At 33.3% G+C, this 25,528-nt stretch overlaps 1 protein-coding gene across 3 annotated transcripts in view; it reads left to right on the top strand.

Annotated features, from left to right (window-relative positions):
- The window catches only part of LOC106135078 (rab11 family-interacting protein 4), a 67,964-nt gene that overhangs the window by 4,269 nt on the left and 38,167 nt on the right, over nt 1-25,528 (top strand). For 2 of the 3 annotated variants that reach the window (XM_013335265.2, XM_013335264.2), the window contains exons 2-6: nt 14,291-14,333; nt 19,650-19,747; nt 20,776-20,897; nt 22,212-22,295; nt 23,343-23,387. In XM_013335265.2, coding sequence (XP_013190719.1) covers nt 19,658-19,747; nt 20,776-20,897; nt 22,212-22,295; nt 23,343-23,387 — 341 coding nt within the window. In that variant the 5' untranslated portion in view covers nt 14,291-14,333; nt 19,650-19,657. The remainder of the gene's footprint in view (nt 1-14,290; nt 14,334-19,649; nt 19,748-20,775; nt 20,898-22,211; nt 22,296-23,342; nt 23,388-25,528) is intronic. The other variant, XM_060946704.1, reaches the window with a different exon arrangement.

Below are 25,528 nucleotides of genomic sequence, written 5' to 3'. Positions count from 1 at the left end.
AGAAATAACAACAATAATTGTGAGACGTCCAATTAAATTGAACTATATCTTTTAGAGACAAAATCACTCCAATTATAAAAATTATAATATATGCAAATGTGAATTTAAATAAAATATTTACCCTACAAATGCAACACCGCTTTATTATTTGTTAAATATTTAAAGTTCAAATAGTTAATGGGTAATTATACGGTGAAAGCAAATAAAGCAAAAGCCGTAAAGAATTTCTCTTTAACATGTCTGTCTGTACTGAATACATCATTTATATGTGTAAGCAGCGGAGCATTCCACTATATTACTATTGAGTCGTGGTCGTGGGAAATGGTTGAAAACCTATTCTTAGATTATGCAATGCTTTATTTGTATGCGTATTGATGTACGTTCGATAGTGTATGAGTTATATATGTATAAGAAGCATAATTGTTTTTAAAACGTGATAAAATTGATAATTTCAATATGATCATGTCTTTAGAAGAGATGGAAAAGGTTGTTTATTATAAACATTAATCTAATGATATTAATAATTCTGTGAGGTGATGTTGTAGGCAGAAAAGCAAAAATCATACCCAATGCCAAAGTTAAATTTTTCTGTTGGTTTTTTTATTTGGTGACCTTTTTACAATGTCAACGGTAAAAAAGTAAAAGTAAATAACGTTATCACACAGTGTGTTATGTGACATACTTCGAAGTATTTTTAAAAGACTGGTGAAAGTAAACATGGCAAAGTAGGTACAAATTCAACAAAGTTTGTTCGTACCAATTTAAAACTATATTATGGAGTATTTAAAAGTAAGAGCTTAATTAAAAGTCGTTAGAAATGTATGGAGGAATCTCGTGAGACCTGAGAATTGAACAAATTATGATGATAGATGGAAGTCAATTTCATGGACGTTATAACATTGTAAAAATAAATCACGAAACTTAAATATGTAAACTAAAATTCTATGGGGTCTACAAACACACCAATGCAAATAACCGAGTCATTCCAGTATTGTCACTTATCTCTGAATGCACAACACAATACAAAATTTCTCCATTGAAAAATGTCATAAAACGCTTGAGCGATAAATCTGCTTTCACGAAGACGACTCGGTGCCATTGTTACCTTGAAGATACTGCTAATTCCCGTGGTTTAACCCGTCTCGAGTATAACACTTCTTCATCAGCCATTTGTATTTTGTTACGTTTCTACGTTATTTGTAACTCATTCTGTTTTGAGTTCTGGATCAGTCTCCGTCGCACCATCATAGCTCCTTTAAGAAGCAAAATACTGCTGATGGTGTGAAAATGGTTCAGGTTCATAGTTTTTCCAGCCGATATTATCTTTACAAAATGTTTGTAGAATTTACAAAGGTTAGGGCAAACAAAGTTTAGTTTTTATCGTATTGGTCAAAGTAATATTGTTGGGATTCCTCTTTAAGGCGATGTGCTCGTAACCTGTAAATAAATAGAAATGACAATTTTTTATTATTTCCCCAAACAGAATTTTAGTCTTTTGATGACTGATGGCTCTGTTTACCCCGCGACGGATATAGACGTGATTATATGTTTTATGTTACGTTTAATATTATTAAATGTATATTAAAACATTCCGTAATCAGGCTTTAGAGCACCTTGATAAGGAATTTAGCTAACTTATAACAAACTGATTTTAACAGTTGTTTTACCATTACAAATCAGTGTGAATAATCAGACAGTGGGCGTAACAGCATCTGGTTAACGTCAGTATGATGAATAATAAGCATAAAAACCACGATAAGATTTATTTTATACAATTTTCTAGTACATATCTATAAGTTTCATAATTGCGAAAACAGATATGAAAAATAGGGTAAAACTGCAATGGTCCTTGATTTTCCCCCATTTTCTTGTGTCCCTGTTGATGTAGTCCTCCTTAAACAAAGAAATATGTAAATATATTACAAATATATAAGCAAATTACATTTCGGCAACAAATCCGATTCAAATCGCTGATAATGGTGTTAATGTATGGATTTCAAATTAACATGTATCGAATCCACGCGAAGGTTTGAATGCAGTGTTGCAAGGTTTTATGTTTCACTGTATCTAGTGTCCAACCACATGATACGTTGTAGGTATTACATAATGGTTATTAAATTATGTACTGTCAAACTATTATATTTGGGATATTAATTAACGTACTTACACGGATGTTGAAAAATCTGCAATATGAATTTGTCATGACCATCATGGATCAGACACCGACAGCAAATATTATGACTAATACTATAATAATACGTAATACATACATACATATAATCACGTCTATATCCCTTGTGGGGTAGACAGAGCCAACAGTCTTGAAAAGACTCATCCACGTTCAGCTTTTTGGCTTGCGTAATATCACGCTTTAATTCCTTATGGTGAAGACAGTCACTAAATACAAAAGTTGAAGTAACGTTTATTTGGAAGGAGCTATTACATCATTATATGGATAGGTAGGTAAATTTAAATACGGTAGGAATATTTTAAACACCCATCTCTTCGAAAGTGTTAAAAAAAACATGTCATAGTGAACGATTATCACTACGACACAAATTGTACCGAGTATTTTGTGCAAACCTACATAAAAATCACGCCTCTTTACCAAAGGGGCGCAGAGACTACATAAGGTGAAGTGACAATATTTGTATTTTGTATTAGCCCAAGTAACAATTAGGCGCTAAAGTAAGATTTATAATAAGTCTATAAAAGCGCTAACTAGATTCTAAAGTGGTTTATGGGTGTAACAAATTAGTGTTAGAGCGCGCTCTAACCCTACTTTACCCCCGAATTGGGCACAATTTTTATATTACTTAAGGTTGTATAATGACGGTATACAAGAGTTATGGTAATTGGCTAAGAGGTACAATTAGTGCTATAAGAAAGTTATTATAGCGGTAACAGGATCTCTTAGCGATACAAGAGGGGTAAATAAGCGTCAACTGACTCCTTAAGCGGTACAGTAGAGATACAAAGGCGTTAATTATATTTTCAAGCGCTAAAAGGGAGGTAAATAGGTGTTTTGTAACGGTCTGAACGCTATTCAAGATAATTAAACTAATTTTGTGATCTAATAATAAATAATTTTATTTTCAATGGCTATAAGTTTACGACTAATGATTTTTATATTAAACAAAAAAAAGTGATATTGTATGGTGAGAAATGAAAGCATATTTTTGCTGCGAAGGGAAGTACACTGTGAATATGTTACATATTTATTGGCAAATAATTCGAGCGCCCGATGTATGTTGTCTATTTACTGAAAACATTTCCACGTATTTACAACAATTTTTGTTTATTTTGGTTGCGACGCCATTGTCAAAAACAAGTAGTCAATATAAGAAATACAGTAGTGACCTTAAGCGCTATTACTTTACCTTTAGTCACAAAAAAGTAACAATAGACGCTATAGGATCTGTTATAGCGAAAAATTATACTCCTATTTGACTTAAGGTAATGCAAGAGAGTTTTGTATAACTTCAAGCATTTGGTTCTATATAAGATTAAATAAACACTATTGTAAGGCTGGTAGCGCTTATTAACGCTATTGTGCAACTTTAGGTTCTTGTAAAGAGTTTATTATCACCTGCATAGCACTTTTGGAGGTAGTAGCTAATTCTTATTCTTATTTAGATCTTAGAGTTCTAAGATTCACTTAAAGCTATAACACAAAATGCTGTGCATGTACAACAGTGTTAAGATTTGCCATAATACATCCATAACCTTTAAGCTCGCCTAATTGTCGCGCTTGTAACTCTGTATTATAAGTAGAAGTGATATACGTTACTTGGTACGCCACTTTATCGCCAATAGTCATAAGTGTTGCTACTGTAATGCCTTTGTAGCCCACTAAGTAACAAAATAAGCTCTAATCGTCGCCTAAATGTTTGTTGGGAGGTTTAATGAGTCTTGCTTACAATGAAGTCTTATTGTTTAAGTTAAAATACTTTAAGAAACTGATGAATTTTTCCAATACATTGGTATTTCTTTCCTTAAGTAAACACACAAGTTACAGCTTCTTTTGTTTCAAGGGCAACAGCTGTGCAAACACCATTATTTTTCCAAGCAATAAAACTTGAAACATTGGATGTTTTTCTGGTATGTTAAATAAAGAAATGTTTACTTATAAAATATTATAGAAATATATTTCTCCTGATTTCGTATGCTCTTGGAACAAGTCAAGTCAGAACAAGTCGCGGTCAAGCATATTGTTAAATAAAAATCAATTTTATCATTAAGCCAAACAACTGACCGGGGCATATTAGTATTAAGACGTTGACCCCGCAAGGGATATAGACGTGATTATATTTATGTATGTAAATTTAAAAAAATATATATCTAAAAAAATAAAGTTATTGATCAAAAACCTGTATTTGGCATATATACAATATGACTGACAATTTTCCTTTATATTTTGGTTGACTGGAAGAAATCCCTAGTGGGATAAGTCTGCCATTGTAAGTACAAATTCTTTTAAATCCAATGACTGTTTTCTATTTTTTGTTACCTTTTTTATGTGCAATAAAGAGTTTAAAAACAAACAAAAAAACTGACTGATTATATCTAAGGACAGAGTTTAAGGGAAAGAATTCTCAAGGTTCGGGCAGAACAGTTATTACATAATTATTTTTTTTTTTATTTTTTATATAAGTGAATGAATAATTTTTAGCGACGAGATCGTAAACCCTGATATTTGTGTATCTTTTGTAAAGTCTTAACTATTGAGCACTCTACCTGTCATGCAACAGTCAAATTGTAAGTATTTTCCACGGTTATCGTTTTGACTGCATCTTTATCTAATCTTAAAATAACAATATTATATATTTTTTGTCATTCTAGTTACATGATAAAATTTTGTCCTTTTTTTTATTTTGTAAGTCTTAATTTTCAAAAGGTGCCTGAAAAAGAATGCATGTATAGTTGCATTTTTCATTTCAATAGAACTATAATAAAAACTATATTTATAAATGGCTTTTAACTACGACAAAATCTAGTTTTTTCTGTTGCAAGACACTCAAGATCATAACTGATGTACAAAATATCATTCTCTACTTGTTAACTAAATTCTAAAATTTATTTAGCTCCTTATCAGGAGCAACATTTCACTGTACCTTTTTTTAGCATTTTTTAAAAAGGTGTTTTTACCAAGGATACCAAGATCTTTGATAGCACTTTCTCTTTTTACGTAACATAAATGAACCACAATAGTTTTTGCCATGACTACAACTTAAAGAAAACCGTCAAATGTTACGTAAACTAAATAAACGGCAGCCAAGTCGCAAGCAAGAGTCGCTAACTGTGTAGCATATTGTTTTTAAATATTAACTAGATGCAAATCAACCTTCGTTCTTTTATTAGATACTCATGAAGGATTTTCCTCCTTAAAACATATATTAATATTGAGATAAATATTTTGGAAGTAAAGTCTTAAAACAACTTATGCCTCTTGTTGTTGTTTCCTTATAACATATTTTACATCTCCATTTAGATGTATCCCAACCAATATTAAATGCGAAAGTAAGTTTGTTTGATACTTCTTCGCGCGTTATCTTCAGAACCAATCGTCTTTATATTTGGCGTAAGTATAGGTATTTAACTGGAGAAGCTGGAGAAGGACATACGTAGAACGTTACATAGGGTAAGTTTCAGTCGCCGTAGAATTTGAGAAAAACCTGTATTCTTTTGTAATTAATTCACACGGGCGAAGGTGCGAGTAAAAACTATATTATTTATATACCTAGGTAAAGTTTATTTACAATTTACTACATATGTGTATAAAAATAAATGACTACTACATATGCGTCTGTAACACTGCCTGGTAATTAAATTTGAATAAAAATATCTACACGTACCGGCTACCGCGCAAAAACATTTTCCGCTGTTCGTGAAAAACGTAACAAATTAAATACGACTGTTTGTCTCATATCTAGCACATTGTAAATTGGACACGTAGTATGTTCAACTTGTTAAATTGTCCCATTGACCTTCGACAAATCACCTGAGCGGTAAATCAAGAATTTAAAATTGTGTAATAAGTATACTTTTGGTAGTTTATTACTAACTGTGGTTGATATTTCGTAAAATTTTACTTCAGCCGCTTCTCTTCCCGTGCAGTTTGTAAAAGATAATCAAAGAAAAGGCAATATCAATGGAAAAGAAAATAATAAAAAAACTTACTTAAACTTTGTTTATCCTCCTTTGAGCCACGGCCTAACAACCTGTCACATCTAAATCTCAGTTCCTTTATTATGCCATCGATTTCAGCGTGGCCTAAGAAACATGTAACTATTAGCTCTGCCTATGCCGTACGGAATTTAATGACGTGAAAAATGAGAGTGCGTGCAAATGCGCCAAATATAGACGATGGATACCAAAAACAATAAATAAGATTGTAATTTACGTAGATCCAGGAAAAATAATCCTACGTCAGATTTGTTTTTCTAATAGTCATTTTACACGTGACGTGTGCATTAGCGGTACTATACGAACTACACAATAAACAAATACACATTAATTTCATTAGGTTTTAAAGTAAAAATGAACCTAAGATTAATAGTAACCTAGACAGTAGTGATTAAGCAAATTTACCCCAAGGATCGAACCGTAGTTATCTCATATGTTTAGTCGATCGGAAAAGGAAAAAAAATATATGGAAAACATTCAAAACAAAACAAATTCGTACGGACACTTTAATTTAAATACAAACTTGTTTTAATGATTTACTTGTATTTCTGTTAAAACAACATTTATAAACAATTTATAAAAAATCAACAACATACTAAATTCAGAAGTCACAGATTTATATTAAAGAGTACTACTAAGCCATCAAAATTGTTCCATGTATCGCTACGCTTTGCGTGTGTCTAGTAAACCTTGGATTTAGCAAAACCTAACGCAACATTATAATGGCACTCAATTGCCAACCACAATACCCGAGACCTTGATCTCTACGTCCGAGCTGTGACGTGTTTGTAAACGCGCCAAAACTACGAGCCATCATGACGACTGTGTTATTAACACCAAAATAAACAATATCGATTAGCAATGCCGTGAAAATTGTCACTTCGATGGAAGGTTATTGCAAATAATGTTTCTTAGATACTATACATTTTGTTTATTTATATTACTCTGCGCCAACGCAATCTCCTGTTTGGTTTCCTTCCACCCAAAGGTTGACTGGAAGTGATTGCATTAGCGATAAGTCCGCCTTTGTACCATCACTGTCTCTTTTGTTTTGTTTTTTATGTTTTACTCTTATGGTGCAATAGTTTTTTCGATCTATCTTTTCATTCCCAATGGCGTCCTCACCTGTTTGGAAAGCAAACCAGAGTAGGACTTTCACCACGATTCTGGATTGCGTACGTCAGTTTCTTTTTCTAAGCTACTCCCGTCTGACTTTCGTACCCTTTGCATTGGAACCAAACCTATATTGGGTCTTGATTGACCTATATGCTGTATCTGCAAGTTCCGATATTTTCCCTCACTCTAAGAGCATGATTTTGCAATCAATCTTCAATCCATGTCTTCCATTCCATCATCCATTCTATGTGTCCATCAATGACCCAGACATTCATTGGGACATGGGCGCGGTAGTATTTGATTATGTGCATGGCGTCTTTTTTATTCCGACCACCAACGCATGTGACATTTTAATAACGGAAACGGATTAACACTTTTTTTCGCAATACTGGTCCGGAAAAAACGCGTCAAGGTCCTTTACACTGGAGCTTTAGTACCTAGCGCTTTTTTTGTTTCTTCGACCCTTAACTTGAATAGGAGTCTAGTCTGAGTACTTTGATGATAACTAAGTCTGCCTCTGCAACGGTTTTTTTCTTCTCGTTGTGATTGTAATAACCTTGCTTATTAGAGTCTCATGTTCGTCGGCTACGTTTTTTTATATCTGCAATCTTTACTTCGGTCGAGGTTACTAGAAGATTTTAATAACTATAAAATTCCTTTCAACAAATGAAGTAAAACCTGAAAAAAAAACACATAAAAAATATAAAACATTACAGTATTGCCAACTTAGCGAGTGTCTATCAGACGCTTTAACATCCGGAAACTACCATGAGAACGCAGAATAAACGAGATTTTTTCCCTTCAAGTGGGTGCGGCGAGCATAATCTACCTATAAAAAATAATAATATTTATTTCGTAACCTGACATAGAAATTATGAATAGAAATTTCTTGACCTAACACAGGGCGTGATTAGAGCTGGCTTTCCGCTTGCCCTACAAACTACAGCAATCGATACCGAATGGGTCGACGGCCTTAGTCAACCTTAAAACCTCATATAGACCAAGGCGAATGTTGCACGTTTAGAAAAACAGCACTATTATAATCATAGGTTCTATTCCATAATCAAAACACAAAACGATTTTGGTCATGAAGTTATAATATTCAACAGGTCCAAACAAAACTTTAGTTACCTACCTTAATTAATAGGTTACCAAGAAATTCTTCTCAGCTTCTTCTTCTCCTTTTGGTTATGATGCTGTTGTCAGTATTTATAACTAGATTTAATATTGTACTTTTTTCATCACAGGTTGTAACTTCGTCCATTTCATTCTTGGCCCACTTCCCTACTAAGTTATATTATAAATAGGAAAGTAACTCTGTCTGTCTGTCACGCTTTTACTCTTATACTTTTGAACCGATTTTGATGAAAGATAGAATCTCCTGTAACTTTGCAATCTACTACCAACGATTAAATTGTTCAAATGTAACACGGTCTGGACTAGCGGTCACCATGACTCGTCTCAAATGAGACGGCACATTAGGCCTAATGGCCAGCATTGAACGGGACCATTTGTTCACCTGACAAACACAAATGGTCTATAATCGTGGTATACTATCGTATCTAGCTCAAACCTACCTACTCCACTTTAATATGGTTCTTCAAATTTGACCTACCTTCAGTGCCGTTATACAACTCCATCTATTTGTCATTAACGCGACCAAGAGCAAAATCACTTGAGTTTTTTTTTATAATAAAAGTACGATCAGCTCAGAAGAAGGCTGTGCCTACCTCGCCTTGATTGGTGTATGCGAGGTGGCCCAGGGATCTCATGAGTCGTATGTGTAGTACCGACCACCCATCTATTTCTCGGAAATTTTCAAGTACTTACCTTTAATTTTTCCGTTACTACCAAACAGTAAAAATAATATGACCTGTTCACCCACTCCCTTATTATGTCCTAATTGCCCATAAAGCTTAGTATGAACCCTATTAATGTAAAATGTATTTTACATTAATAGAAGTTCTATGGGGCGAAAACAACACTTTATGATACTTTCTAGGTATTACACAATTTAAGGTTACTCTACTTATACGACCATAACTTCACCAGTAACGTGTATGTCTAACCAACAACTGAATTTTTTATTCTATATTCGAGGTCATACACTGTATAATTATTAAAAGCATAACAAATAAAGTTAGCTTTTCCAAGAACATGTTTTAGTTAACTATAACGTTTGAAAAGTATGATGTTAGAAATACATTGGTCATTTTGGACCAAGTATTCGTAAAGATTACTCCAGCTTTCTTAGAAAAGATACATTGTTATTAATTTACCACGATTTTGACCGTTTTCACCTAAAATTCATAGCTGAATCGTGCGGCATGTCATGAGGATAATCGCAATTTGCTGTCATTATATGATGATCTCAATAGCTCATTATTGCTTTGACGTAAAAAGTATTGCATCAATTACAGTTGCCGTAATTACTAAGCACTACACTACTGACAATGATCAAAACAGTGCAATGAACGCTGGCTTGACAATGTTTATTGGAAACGTGACATTACGTGCTACAAAAATTTCGAAACCTATACATTTATAAAAGGAGAAAATGAAAAGCACACTGTTGAAAGATTACATCATCAAGCTACAAATACATTTGATTTGAACTTGTAGCCAAATATAGCAGACGTTTCACTGTCACAACTGACCTCCCGATTTGATTTTAAGACGATGGAAAATTTAAAATAATGTTTGCTGTGTGGAGGACTTTTCTGCTCCGGATGGTCACAACTGGTAGATAATTCCAGGATAATTATGATGACAAGCTTAACAGAAACATCCGTAACATTTTTTCCATATTATTTTTGGATTGGTGTAAATGTCTTAGCAGTGTGTAGATGGGACGGTTCGTTCCAATTATAGACAGTATTAATAGTAGAGTTTATACATGCGACTATTTCGCATTGAGTGATATATGGTCGAATGTGTCCAGGGTATTGGCCAGAAGCCAAATTTCGAGGAAGTAAAACCAGACTGGAAAGGAATCTTAATCACAGATAGCCATGCTATGGTCGAGGAAGCCATAAAAAGGTGTATAACTAGTATAATGATGGGATTTCGAGCAAAAACGCTGTCCGCTTAACCGGTTGAATGTTTAAGGATTTTGTTGCCACGACTGGATACTTAATCTGCTTTCTTTTGAAGTAATGCATTATTTTCAATCTTCCGGGCCATATTATTTTTCATTCTTTGTCAGGTTTGTCCGATGACTTCTCAAATATTTCAACAATTACTTACGTCTACTAGGTACCGCATGCGCGCTCTTATAGTTTTTTAAATTAACATAATATGGTGTATATCAGAATTAAGTACTGATATAAATTAATCAATTAGCTGATCTTTTAATATAATATTGCTTACCTTGATCAATCGCTTCCTTTATTTCCTACATCTGTGTCCTCGCGATCTGATCTTAGAAGATTTATGCCTCGAATCCTTCCTCTTTCTAGATTGGATACAAAGCGAAAGCCAACTAATTCACATGCATCAAAAGCGCTGACGGCGGCCTATTAGCTACACTATTTTAGACCGATATTGTGTTTTCGGATACCCGAGGCGACAAAAGATCAAAGAGTGGCGTAATTCCACATCCAATCCTTTTTGGTCACCAAATTATACATTGTGTTCTGAGAAACACATTCCATTGTTATGAGCATTAATTTTCATCTTCTTTTTTTGTGAAGGTTTATTATTAAGTGACAATGGTCATTTGGATTCATAGACAATAATTTTATAATCGTAATTCCTAAGGGTCGCCTATTATGTGATTTGTCTTGCTTTTGAGCAGGTCTGTTATAACTTTTTTATAACAATTTTTTAGATCGCAGGTATTTAAAACTTCATCACGTCTAAGGTCACGCCTACACTATACACAATCACTTAAAAGGTTTTTTAGCCAGTGACTAATGAACATTTACTAGCAAGTCATTGTATCCGTCTGAGGTTCACACCAAATAAGGCACGTTTTGGTTATCGTAGGTGTGTTCTTGTCCTAATCCTATACATTGACGAACCTTGCTCATTGAGTTGGCTTTTGTATTTATACTGCAAGCATATAAAAGAGCTGGCCTTCAAGAATTATTTTTAATCTATCGATATCATTTGGCTAAATTTGAAACTAATCTGTTTATACTAACTACTGCGGTGCAATGATCCACCGTGAATTTTAGCTTCTGATTCAAGATGCCGTGATTTTCGTCCCTGTTAGTTTCTTTTTAATTTATGTCACCTTCTTTCTCTTGAATTTTCTTATAGTTATAATTGCATAATTGCAGTGTTTCTGCCTAAATTAATTTTACACCTTCGTACACCCTGTACTTTCCAATCATTTTAAATATGTCAATAATTCGTGTTAATTTTTTCTATCTTTCTCGGTCAAATCAATATAACTAGTTTATTGATCTGAGGAAACAATCGCAGTCTATAATGGTTGTCGTTTGAAATAGAGAAAGGTCAGCTATTATCGATCAATGGCAAAGTAGAAAGCTTCTATAAATATCTGATACAACGAATGATGCCGTCAATCATATACTACGTATCTTTCCCTTGCAATTTTAATTAATGTTAATTTGCATTACTACAATAGAAGTTTCAAAATTCCTGTAACTATCATTCATTTGGTCAAAAGTTATTTGTGTAACTACATTTCAATATTTTGTACGAAAAGAGTAGAGACTAGTAACTGATAGAGTCAAATTACATATAATGATTATGACAATCTTATTAAGAAAAATATAATTTTGCAATTGCACCATGGCGTTCCATAAAACAAATTAGATGCAAATTTAGTACTACTAATATCTTCCAAAATGACCCTTAAATAAAGTAATAAGCAGTAAGTAACAACGTTAATCAGAGCGATGATAGTCAGTAAGTGGTATCACCGTTATTCCTCGGAGCGTAAATACCAGTGCAGTAGCTGTTACAAGTGATTTCCTACTATTTTCCACCGTCCGAAGATTATCAAGCCTTTTTGCCGTAGCACCTGCTTGCAACAGAAATTCTTTCTTAATGTTAGTATTCATTTATTGTTAAGCTTCCTTATTCTCTTCATAAGGTTCGCTATTATGATCAGTTACATTATCTGTAATAGTTTTATTATCTGTCATATATTTTATTTTACTAAATATGTCTAAATTCTTCTAAATGAAGGCACTGACTAACTTATTGACTTATATAAATGAACGCATAGCCCAGTAGGTTTCTTATGTAGTCTACGGCTGCACTAAAAAACGATATTTACTGAAATTCCCGGAAGACTTGAAAATAACGGGATATTTTTTACACGGGCGTCACGGACGTACTCTAGTGTTCAACATTACGTATTTGTTTGAAAAACACACTTTGATAGAACTGCATTTTCAAAGGTTGATTAATTTCTAATAAGAATATACTTAATATACTTATAACTCAATTCTTTTCTATTTATATATAAATGAGCCTTTACATAGGTACGACTAAATTGACAATTCCAACACTATCAATCCAGCGAATTTGATCACCGACACATAAATGCCGAACAATCTTGACAATGCCTGTATTGGATAATGTTACAAACTATAAGCTGCAATCAGCTTGAAGTTACGTTACAATCGAAATTTTGTTTGCTGGACGAAACAATCGGATTGAAAAAAGACACCTTTTACGCACGAAAGTCAATCAATACTAGAACGTGACTATGATTAAGGCCTAATTCTTGTTAGTTGAAGCAGCGCATTTTAAAGTCAAAGATTACTAATATTACTGCTAGGATATCGTTATTTTAAAAATAAATTCAATAAATAATAGATCCCTATCTATTGTTATATAGAGAATACAAAAGTCAATGATATTAAACATCAGGATAATACAGAAAAACACATAAGTGGTTTATAATGAGACGAATATAGAATTTAAGAAAAGGCAAACATAATTTTTTCAAAGCTACCGCTTTTCCTAGCGGCATACATCATTCTGACATGTCATCAGCATTGGTAAACAGGTAATAAATACAAAAACTTTTTAGATAAGTTACATATAACTAAGCATTTTTATCTTGTATGTTATAATGATTACTATCTGCGAATAAGCATTCATGATATTTATAAGCTGCAGTTATTGTTATAAATTATACTAATTTATAGTTCATATTTTGAGGAAAGTGCCGTTTCTGTTCGATGTTATTTTCTTAAGCTGGGTGTGGCTAATTTTGCAAATTGCAAACCCGTGTCCGACGCACTAATTTTGCAGTTCTCTCCGACCTTTCCATTGACACGCAACAGATCTGATAACCGTTGGAGTTTGATTTTCAATTTAGTGTCAGAAAAATATCTTAAAAGTTCAACTTAACGTACTATTTAATAAGAAACATTTTAAAGTAAAAGTTAAAATTTGATGCGATATAGTTAACTGTAAGATAATTAGAGCATGAGATTTGAATGTTTTGCTTAGTTTCTGTAGCGTAAATTAAGATGCTTCAGAATATTGTTAATAGAGAATAATTATTTTACTTTTTACATACAAAAATACGTATATAAATTACGCCATTTTCCCGGAGGGGCAGGAGACAGAGAGTACATCTTTCCACTTGCCACGATCTCTGCAAATTTCTTTTACTTTCACTCCGAATTCATTTTAATTATTAATCTTTAAAACATGTGACAGTTTAAGACTTGTGTGGAATTGTAGATCAAGCAATCTAAATTCCTATTCCTACATTTCTATAAATATTCTAAAATAAAATAAATTGCTAATGCTAAACTAAGATTGTCTCTATTTTGAAATATGTTAAACAGAGCTTCTATTTTCATTTGTTTACTGTAAACATTTCTTTCACAATATCTACGAGCTATATAGCTGCACGTCGCTTTCAGTCTTTTCAAGACTATTGGCTCTGTCTACCCCATGAGTGATAAAACATGATTATATGTATGTACTAGCCAGTCATTTAAAGTTAGTATATAAGTAATTTGATTTTTAAATTTTTTTATTCCCTTTCCAGATTACGTCACCGCTGATTTGAAACGAGCGGACAGAAGTTTTTGGTGAGTTAAATTTAACACTGTATAGGTAGGTTTTTTATGACATTTATTTGCATAATTTTAGTCACGTCGCTGCCATCCGTCCGGCGGAGTGCGTTTCCATTCTGGTCAAACCTGACTTATCCCATGATGGAGTATAATTTTAACTTCCTTTACAAAATATATACTTACATACGAAGATCTTGATTCTAGTTACAATTAAACACATGTAAGTCCTAGTTGAAATTACATGAGTTGTATCTGTACCTACATGAAAATCACTGGTCAATTTGTTTTCTAAGTTTTCCTAAAGGCTACATTACTACATACAAACACATACTTCTAATGACGTGTATATCCCTTGCGGGGTAGACAGAACCAACAGTTTTGATAAGACTGACAGGCAGGTTACGTTCAGCTGTGATGGAATTGAAATGAAAAGAGTGACAGGTTGCTTGCCCATCGCTTACAAGAAGAATCCCAATTTTGTTAAGACAATACCTACTAAATACTACCATATATATTTTTTCTAACAGGTACTTAGAATCTAGTGAACAAACTGCTAGTTTCAAAGGTCGCATTACAGCAACCCTTTGCAAAAATATTCGGTTGTTTGCCTGCCTGACAACTACCCACCTTGCGAAGAACTACAAAATCGACTATTATTATCTAATAACATTTTGTGCTTTGCTGTAATTATGACGCAGTTCTCTGTCAAATCCCGGCAGAACAGTGGTTATTGCACAATAAGAGGTCAATGCTTCAATCGATCCAAACTTTTGTATATTTTTTAATGTGTGAATCTGATTTGTAGACGACATAACCTCGTATTAATCATGTACATTTCGCACAAAATAAGGTACTTGTATGTTGCACATGTGATGGGGCAGCCTTTAGTCACGTCATTTTGAGTTCACATCTACTTAATCGAAAATCTTTACTAAAATTGTGAAGAGAAAAGATTAGTATTTTGTTTGTAATGTAAAATTTATCAAACTCGATCCAGTTTGATAAATTTAGGCACAGAAAAAGATTAGGAATAAAATAGGCCACTTTGTTTTCTGAAAATTTAACGTTTAAGGCATTTAAGTTAAACGCGGACGGCGCTGCGGCTAACAACTAGTATCATATAAAGCCTAGATATGTCACTTTTTTTTATTTGCATGATGAGTAGTTTTTAACAGTAGTAATAATAAGTATTGCAAAAAATAAATCGCCAAATGTCTCAGTTACAATTGCAAGGCTGACGTGTGTTCTCGCTCTATTTCGCCCGTTGCAATTCAAAGGAATCTATATTGACTCAATGCAATACTAACAATACACCACACGACACAAAAAAAAAGAAAATCGTCACGCTTACTACTGATGGTATAAATAAGTTTTGTCGTGTTTGTATTTTTGTAGGTCTGTTATGAGTTTAACTAAGTTTAGATAGTAGAAAGTATTACTGTAAGTGAAATAAATTTGATGAAATGATGTACTTTTATTTGCAAACGTACATTTTATAATAACGAGTACTGCTCAAACAGTGATAATTGGGAGTTAAACTTAATCGATTACTTATAAAGGCTGAAAAAGGAGCATTGAAACAAAATTTAAGGAAAAGTAGAGTCAAAAAAATCTTTCGAGTCTTTTAACTAGAGAAAAGAAAAAAATTAAACAAGTCGTCTTCGTCAAGTTTTGAATTTTGACAAATATTTTTAATTTACACAAAATAGCCAATAGGTATATACATTACATCTTCGTCCCTTACGGGGTAGACAACGCGAACGGTCCCAAAAATACTGAACGGTTTATACTTATATAGGTTTCCAGGTCTGCTATTTGAGTGATTGGAAGATGAAGGCTCAAGAAGAAAATGCATCCTTAGGGTATCTAGGCGCTTTAGTCAAAAGTAGTTTCGGACTAGCGAAAAGAAAAAAAATAAAGAAATGGTCGTCGTCAGCCAGATTTAGTCTTAATTCCTATTTATTCATATTTATGAAGAACGGTCTTTATGTTTACCGGTCGGTTACTCGATATTGTTTAATCGGTATTTCACAATAAATCGAGCCGGTTCATTCGATGCAACCGCAGTCGCCGCTCGCTGACGAACCTCGCCGGTTGAGGTCCAGTGAATATACGGGATTTAGCAAATTAATTCTTTACACTAAATTTAATCTCCAACTATAAAAAAAAAGAATATTTCAAGGAAATGATTGATGATATTTTGTAATAAAAGAAAGATAGGTTATTTAAATAATCTGTAAATAATTTATGCGAAATTACAGCAATATAATTTTACATCTTTTGATGTAGTTTAATTGTAGTAACAATTGTGTTTATAAAGTTACAATGTAATTGTCAGGGTGAATGCAGGATGAAGTGGTACAAATATTTACCAAATTTGTATTATTGATGTAAGGTAACAATTAGTGTGCTTGTTCGTTTTGTCAAAAGTTGTAATTTGACAAAGATACAATGAAGTTATACGTAGTAAATTTTTTTACCAATTAAAATATCCTTAGTTTTCTTAATAATTTACTGGGTTTATTCAAGTTAGTAGTAGTATATAATAGGTAACGAAATTTTTAGTAGGTAGGTACAGTACACTTATTTCCATGGGCGTAACAGGATAAAGGAAAAACTATTTGAATGCAATCTATGATCGAAAAATTATGCGCAAATTCGTAATTAAACTTACTTATCATAAAATAAAAGTAGTACACATTGCAAAAGAAGAAAACATAATGAGGTAGCCTTATTTTAAATTAATAGTCAATAATTGTAAAGAAATCGAAGGATGTAGAGTTTACGAAAACCCGCTGTTGAACCGTACGAGTATGTCCGTTATTACGATTGCGTGACGACAGATGATAAAATCTAATAGATAGGTAACAATTTTATTATTGTTAGTTTACAAGCTGATAAATTATTTTCATGACGAAAGTGAATAAAAATTAGAAAAGAGAGAATTAAGAAATGTACTAGAACTTATCACATAAAAACGAATAATTCAGGTAAAATAAACAACATTCATATAGTATTACTATTAATAAAGAAAAAACCTTTGTATTTTTGTATATTCATAACTAATAAATTCAAACCATCGGAAGTGATTTAGACTTCTGGAATTGCACACGGGAGCGAAGCCCCGCCCAAAAGCTAGTAATATATATGACTTTAATGATGATATTACACCTCACGTGTATTATCTCAGCTCATTATTGAAAACACCTGATCAGAGAGCGTAAAAGTGGCTATGTGCAAAACATTACTTATATCGATACCCATATACATATATCATTTACTCGATCAAGTATCTCACCGAACATCTATAATTACTTTAATAACACCTTTCTCTTTTACTGCCTTCATGTAATCAAAAACGTCACTTTTCATTTTAATTCCTATCGGTTTATCGGTTTCATTTTCAAATCTGTAATACTAGCGCATAACTGATATTGATAACAAATGCAGAATTTTAGTGTGTGTTTTATTTTTCTTGGCAATAAATCTAACAAATTCTTACAATTTAAATCTTTCTTATAACCATAACGATACTCGTAGTATTCAATCGTCGTTACGAAAAGAATATTTTTTTTAAAGAGATATAACTGTTACGTGGAATTTTAATAAGCGAATCAACATAAAAGTTTCATATACCAATCGATTCAATAATAACGGTATTAAAATAACTAACCTTCTTTTACAGTTAGGTACTTTAGCGTCGTTCGCAATTTGTGATCAATTTTAATTTTAGTGTTAAACCTGTATTCTTTACCTTTTTGCCTATAAAATAAAATTGATCGTTTTTTTTTTAATATTCACACAAAATAACGCATGACATTACATTTACATTACTCTTGCATAAGAAGCTCATTCATACTCTCGTGGACATTTTTTAAGAAAATTAATTTATTGTCAAGATAGTTTTCGCTATGAAATATAAACAAATTATTCCCTGTTTAATAAGATGCTTATATGATTCGCCAAATATAAAATAATCATTAAAACAGAATATTGAAAACATAAAGCAAATGTGTCTTAATAAGAAAAAAAAAGTAACAATATTAAAAACAAAACATGCAAAACCTGCTATGAATTTGCAAAATCAAAGAAACATGATAAATTGTTAAATCGATTTATTAAAATCCGATGTATAAAATATGAGCTGACTTAGAAGCTGCTTTAAATGCCATCAGTAATAGTGGTGCTGCAGAACGATGCTCTCGAGGTGCTCAGGATCCTGGAGGCCTGGTGGCAGACCCTGCTGTTGGTAGGACGCCTGCTGCTCTGTTATTGGCGGATAATGAACCAGGCTCTACTAGGTGGGCAGAGGATAAAGTTTTTACTATAACTAAAGTACGAGTAGATATACATAGGTATTAGGTACTGTTGATAACGTAGGTACCTTTTAAATCAAAATATTCCTTGTGTTATTGTTTCATAGTTTATATAAGAAGTTTAGTATGCAATGAATCCCTCAGTGTGCATCCATGATATAAAAATCTTGAAATAGGTATTTCATCATAGTAACAACTTACTCTGAAGACTCTAGCATAAAAGGTATATAGGTGATGTAATAAATACTTAATCGATTCTCGTTCTCTTTAAAGTTATTAAAGATCCACAAATGCAATTCTTACAATGGAGCATAGCTAACTGGAATGTAATAGTTAAATTGCTACGTTCATAAATTTCCAATTCGAGTGGAACCACTTTGCTTAATTGCCACTTAAAATTCTAACAATGATTTAAAATTCTCTTGAGACAATACTTATTTTTTTAGTTATCGTTAAATTCTTTTGTAAACGTACGATTTTCGTTGCGTTAAGTATTAAAGTTTATTAAAAACGTTAATTGTGCAATGATTGTATCAAAATTTGCCTTGCCAAGTTATTGCAAAAAAAAATATATAATATTGAATTTTCGGAAATGCTATGATGTCATTAATAGTTCCCTGCTTTTACATTTAACATGTAAGACCAATGTTCTAATTAAGTATACACTCTATAGACCAATGTATCAGTCAAAAAAATCAGACTATTCTCTACTTCGACATTTCCAACATATTGGACTGTTTCTTGAAATAACTACAGACATTGCTTGCACAAATTCTCAACCGATAAGAAACCTAGTTTCATTGCTAGAGTAAATTATTTACGTCGAGATAAGGCCGATAAAAGGATTTTCACTATTTTTAAATACACCTACAGAGTCAGTGTATGTGAAGTGGTACATCAGTGAGAACTCGAATGTAATTTATATAGTCACACATAGATAGACAATATCCTTATCTTTGTCCCCTCTATGAATTAGAAGGAAATCTATAATAACAATCTTTTATTCTAATTCCAGAACTGAAGATGCCTCAGGCGACCATGATGGCGCCCAGTGTGTTTCAAAGGACCAAGTCACCAAGGTCATCGCCGGGAAACCTGTCCAGGAAACTACAGGTACTGTTGTACAATTAAGTATTTATGTCTTCGATCAACTATAAACATTTATGTACTGTTTTAAGTAACCATTAGTAAGGAGTTATTTTTTAGTTTAAATATTTACCATATAAAAAGAGTTGGTAACCACGGCTTTATTATTGATATTATTGGCGTAGAAATTGGAATAATATAACAATAGAATTGACTCTTTTCTGAATTATATTCATTAGTTTATATGCTAACCGATGCTCTTGCGGGAAAACATCTTGAGGAAACCTGCACATTCAGGCAACTGGATACTTACATGATCCAATACGGGTTAGATACCTCTGCGATGATAACGGAAATTGCTTTGTGTAAAAACCTGACTCACCCCATCCAGCATTAAAGGTGCACCCCGGACTCTTCTTCAAAATCGCAATATTACATACATTTTCATATAGTGCGGTTTGGTATCTTTTGCCAAGTAAAATGTATGTATAATTGTATTTGCGATGCATGATAAGTCTGGTGCCAGCTTTGGATTGTCATTTAGGGAATGTCTGACATGATGCCAAATGCATCCCTCTGTCATCAGAGCACACACCATCGATGCGGAATTTATCTTCCTACCGTTGTTCTCTTCTCTCCCATTTTTCATAGTTCACAATTTAATAAGTCAATGGTTCAAGCTTTACAATTATAGCTTTACCAAGTGTTGGCTTGAAAGATCGTATGTTTAAATAATTCGATTGCAATATAGTAAGAGTTCTTTGTCGGTCGGTCGGTGAGACGGTCGTTAATATTTTGGCGCAAAAAAAAACACTAAACAAATGAAAACCAACTTTGAGTTATTAAATTTCTCTTGAAAACCGTAGTTACATATTCTGACATATAAAAAATATCATAATAAAAATTATATTTCGGAGATGATACAAAAGTATCAAAAGAATATAGCTAAATCAAGCTAAAAGTGGCGTTCCATCGAGATTATTGGCTCTAAATCTCTGTAATTCTGTAAAAGATATCTTCATAGATATTAATATTTTATTAACTTGTACTTCCAGAACGGCACAGAACCCACGTCCCAGGTGGACCCGCAAGCGGACTCCAGCCCGGGCAACTCTATCTCCGACGCTGAGAACTTTGAGTGTTATGGAGAAGCGGACGGGGATGCACCCACAAACAGGTTGGTAATACCCAGGTTACCAATTGCATGCCGGTCGTTACACTTTCCAATTAGTATATTTTCCTTGATATTAGATTTGGCAGATCTGTATCAGTTTGGCGGCGGACGGCGCGAAATCTTTTGACATTTCCATCTTTTTTTTAATGTCTGCATTCGAACTGATACTTTCCCAATTATCGTTTCTTCTTCGTCCAGATTTTTAAGGCCTAGTGAAATTATATTTAAAAATCTTGAAAGATTGGGTCCTTAAACCGAAAAAAAAATAAAATAACTAAAACTTTCACGTTAAATTTAGAGCAATGTCCTCATAAAAAACTTAGTGTAATGTAACTCAGTTTTATGTGCAGTAATGCATGTGCAATGGTACGAGTACCTTTGGTTTGAAACACGGTGTGTTTTATTAGTGGTATCAACAGAAGCCAGACTACTGGCTAGTTTTATTGCCAAAGTGGTTTATTGCCTTTAAAAAGGTACCGAAAGGATGTACGAAAGTAATGTATAGATACGAAATAAAATAAATGGATGAACTTATAAACTTTGGATTCTTCTTTTAGGCAATGGGCTGGAAACCTGTCGCTATTTGAATCTCAATTCTTTCATTAAGCCTAACAGCTGAACGTTGCCTGTCAGTTTTTCAAGACTGCTGGTTCTGTCTACCCCGCAAGGCATATAGACTTGATTATATGACCGAATGAATATCCTACTAATATTATAAATGCGAAAGTTTGTGAATATGTCAGTCAGTATGGATGTTTGTTACTCTTTCACGCAAAAACCTATTACGATGAAATTTGGTATTTAGGTAGCTGAAAACCCAGAATAACATATAGGCTACTTTTTATCCCGGAGTTTCCGCGGGATTGATAGGGTTTCGAAGCGGAAGAAGTCGCGGGCGGCCACTGGTATGAAATAAAACGACAAATAACACTTTTCCAAAGCTTTACTAAAAAGATTAGCGTTACAGAAGTCAAGTAAGAGGACCCTGGGCTCCTCCATGAAGACAACAGAGACAAATGGCAGGAAGATGATGAAACATAACAGATGATATATACTCTTTATTGCACCAAAAAAAATATCAAAACTACAAAAAAAAGGTACAGACTATTAAGTGCAAAGGCCGGGCTTATCGCTAATGCAATCTCTTCCAATCCGACGTAGAGTGGAAGGAAACCAAAGAAATTAAAAGCGATTGGCATAGTATGTATGTATATTTATACATAAAATAGTACAATGCTTATATACCTAATATACTATGGATCCCTCTACCCACGCCTATTTATAACTGTTTCTATAACGAGCTCTTCTTTTTTCCAGCACTGAGAACGGCACGAGAAGTCCAGGAAGCCATCTCAACAGGCATTCCTGGACCAGGACTAGTCTAAGACGGACGCCGCCCAGGTAATTAACAAGATTTACCTGATACATTTTTTTTATTTTATTTTATTTACATGAGCATGTGGGGAAATCCATCATGAGCAACTTGGGAAGGAGGACCCAGGTAGGATTCTTACCGTGTTAAAACACTACCTGCTCATGGAAAGTCCAGCTAGGAGGGACCCTGTGTGGGAGGACAGGGGTCTGGTTTTTTTTTCCGAATACAACTGGCCACAAAGAAAAGTATGTCGATATATCTAAGACACACATATGATATACCTAGTGATAGTATATGTTGCCATAGGGTGGGATAGTGATGTCACTATGCTTTTCTTATGGTCATTGTATTTTGCTGTGTAAAGCTTAAAAAAGACTCATTTGAGCGGATTCATACATGGGGTGGACTTTCGAGCGGACTAGGTCTAAAGAAATAAAGAAGAGGCCTATTCTTTAGATTCCTAAACAGGGATACTACTCCGCTTTGCTGAGCTTGTTAATGGAAATTTGTGTTTCTTTTTATCTACACCTTGCTTTTATTTTGAGAGTCAATGATGTCATGTTACAGTTTTTCTAAAAATTTATTTCTACAGTTTTAATGATACCAGTGTCCTAGTGCTTGTGTCCCGTGTCAGTAAAAATGTAAAAATTACGAGTAAAAGTGAAATAACTTTAAAGATACCTAATCGTACCTACTATCTTATATCGGGAATTCTCTGTGATGTGCAGATGTGCATATTTCCTAGCACTTGAGAATGTGTGTGAATGTCATAAAGCACTTTCACATAATGCAACCAATAGATTCTAACAGACAAAAATAGGTTTGACTGATAGTATCAATAAGAAGTTTAACCACAAATTTTCAGTCAAAAGTAGTTTTTTGACCAATAAAATATTTCACTTTAGCTCTTATAACATGACATCAGATCACAATAGATAACCACTTGGCTTTACCTATTAAAAAAAAGATTTTCTTATGCCTTTTTATGTTTGAAAATGTTGTGATACTTTTGAACTGTATTTTATTTTTTGTTGCACATTTTTCGCTTATCACGTGGTGTCTCTCTTCCGTAGCCATCAAGAGAACCTGCCGAATCGCAGATGGGGGTCGATGAGACAGTAAGCATATTTCTTTGTTTTTTTTTTGTTATAAGTATTGCGAATGCGTCGTATACATGTATATTTGTTTCTATGCGTATAGAGTAGCCTCTACGTGTTCTTTATGTGTACTGTTCACTGTACTGAACATGTTTTTCCTTCCGATATGGCTTTATCTATTGAAAACTGTTCTAACCTACCCTTAAAAATGTATGTGGAGACCTAATTTTTAATATTTGGTTCATGTCTGCTGCTTGCTTGCTTAATACACATTTTCGTTTTGCACGTAATGTTATTGCCAAATATTTTTTGCTATATCGGCAGTAGTACCTACTTTATGCACCATACAGCTGCCGTGGTATAACTAAAATGCCGTTATCTGCCAAATCCATGTTTTAAGTAAAACGTCAAAAAAATGCGGTAAAAATATAAACCGATGCCATTCATCTATGAGAACGCCTATTTATGACTTAAAGGTACCAAAAAGTCGTCGTAAAAAGTAGAAAATCCCCTAATGACAGATAACGGCATTTTAGTTATACCACAGCAGACAGATAACGTACATTTTATTGGCAAAACCAATATAAATTTAAGGAAAATTTAGTGAATTCTTCTGCTAAAGATAAGTCAGTGAATATGTCTTTTTCTATAGTTTATAAGCATTTACCCTCGACTCCGCCCATGTTCATCATTAACTCTCTTTGTTCCTGTAAGAATTCGGGAAACCTTTATACATATGCTCTCCATTCCATACTCTAGTAAAATGTTCGACAGTTAGACAAGATTAGACAGTCCTTCTGTGCCAAAGATTTGGTTATAGAAGAAATCTGCTACTCCACTGTCACCATTTGTAGTTCGCTTGTTTATCCAGCTAGATTTATATTATAAAAAGTTTTGTATTTTTGTCTGCAACTCAAAACTACTGGCGAGATTTTGACGAAATTTGGCACAGATTAGAAAAGGCCCAAGGGGTAACATTAACTGATACTTTTTTGGAAAACGAGAGCGAAGCCCTGTACAAATCTCGTATGTTAATAAAAACAAAAGGACTAAAGTGCACATCAATCGTCACATCGCATACCAAGAACACAACCATCAAAACCCAATTTGTTTTTCAATTTGAGCTTTATTTATATTACCGTTGAGGTGTCTATATATTTTCTGAGTAGTATTATTATGTTTGTATCGAAGCGTACTATTGTTGAGTAGGAAACAATGCGCCCGACACTATTTCCAGGCCATCAGTGAGTCATCTCCCTTGGATTTAACTGTGAATGTAACAAGAATGTAGGTTTGTTTATTTATAGGCAGATGCTAGGTCTTATTGTATTTGTCTTTCAACAATTTGTCACTACAATTTGTTTTATTAATTAGTCATCGAGAGATCTAAACACCGTGATATATATTTTTGTCCTTTATGTCCATTTAATTATACCACTTGGTAGTCAAAAATCCATGCGGTCTTTCTCGATGGGTTAGGCAAAGACTGCATCTTTCCAATTGCCAGAATTCTTGCGTACATACTTCTATTACTTCGTATCAATTCATCAATTGTCTTTATGCAAGTCCTTCGGTTTAGGAGACTCGTGATTGTCTTTAACCTTTACCAAGTAGAGCAACGAATAAAAATTAAAATCAAAATTAAATTTATAAACAAAACAATTTAAATCAGAGTAAACAGCGTGGGGTGCCTGATGTAGTAAATATTAAAATCATTCTATTAGCATATATTTATGACAAGAGAGTTATGAAAATGAAGTAAAATGCACCCCACGCTTTTTACTCTGATTTAAATTGTTTTGTTTATAAATTTAATTTTGTTATAATTTTAATCCGAGGTAATTACTACTACAACTGACTATAACTGATTGTTCGACTTGCTACTACTGAATTCCTTTGTCATTAATTTTTATTTTCTATTTTTTAGTTTGATTAGCAATAAAAGCGTAGTTTTTTAGTTTTTTTAAACTATTATTTATTTTCTATTTTTTAGTTCGATTTGCAATAAAACGGGTAGTTTTTTAGTTTTTTTATACAATTATTTTTTGGAAGTTAACACTTCTGGTATAACTATCTTACTAGAAAAGACTTTCGCAACCATGCGCCCATCGCCGGAGGTTTTCACAACTAACTTTCTTAAAGTTATATGTGGCCTGATTGGA

This window comes from Amyelois transitella, chromosome 11, assembly GCF_032362555.1.
Source record: "Amyelois transitella isolate CPQ chromosome 11, ilAmyTran1.1, whole genome shotgun sequence".
Lineage (NCBI taxonomy): Eukaryota > Metazoa > Arthropoda > Insecta > Lepidoptera > Pyralidae > Amyelois > Amyelois transitella.
This window is presented reverse-complemented; position numbering and strand designations above follow the sequence as displayed.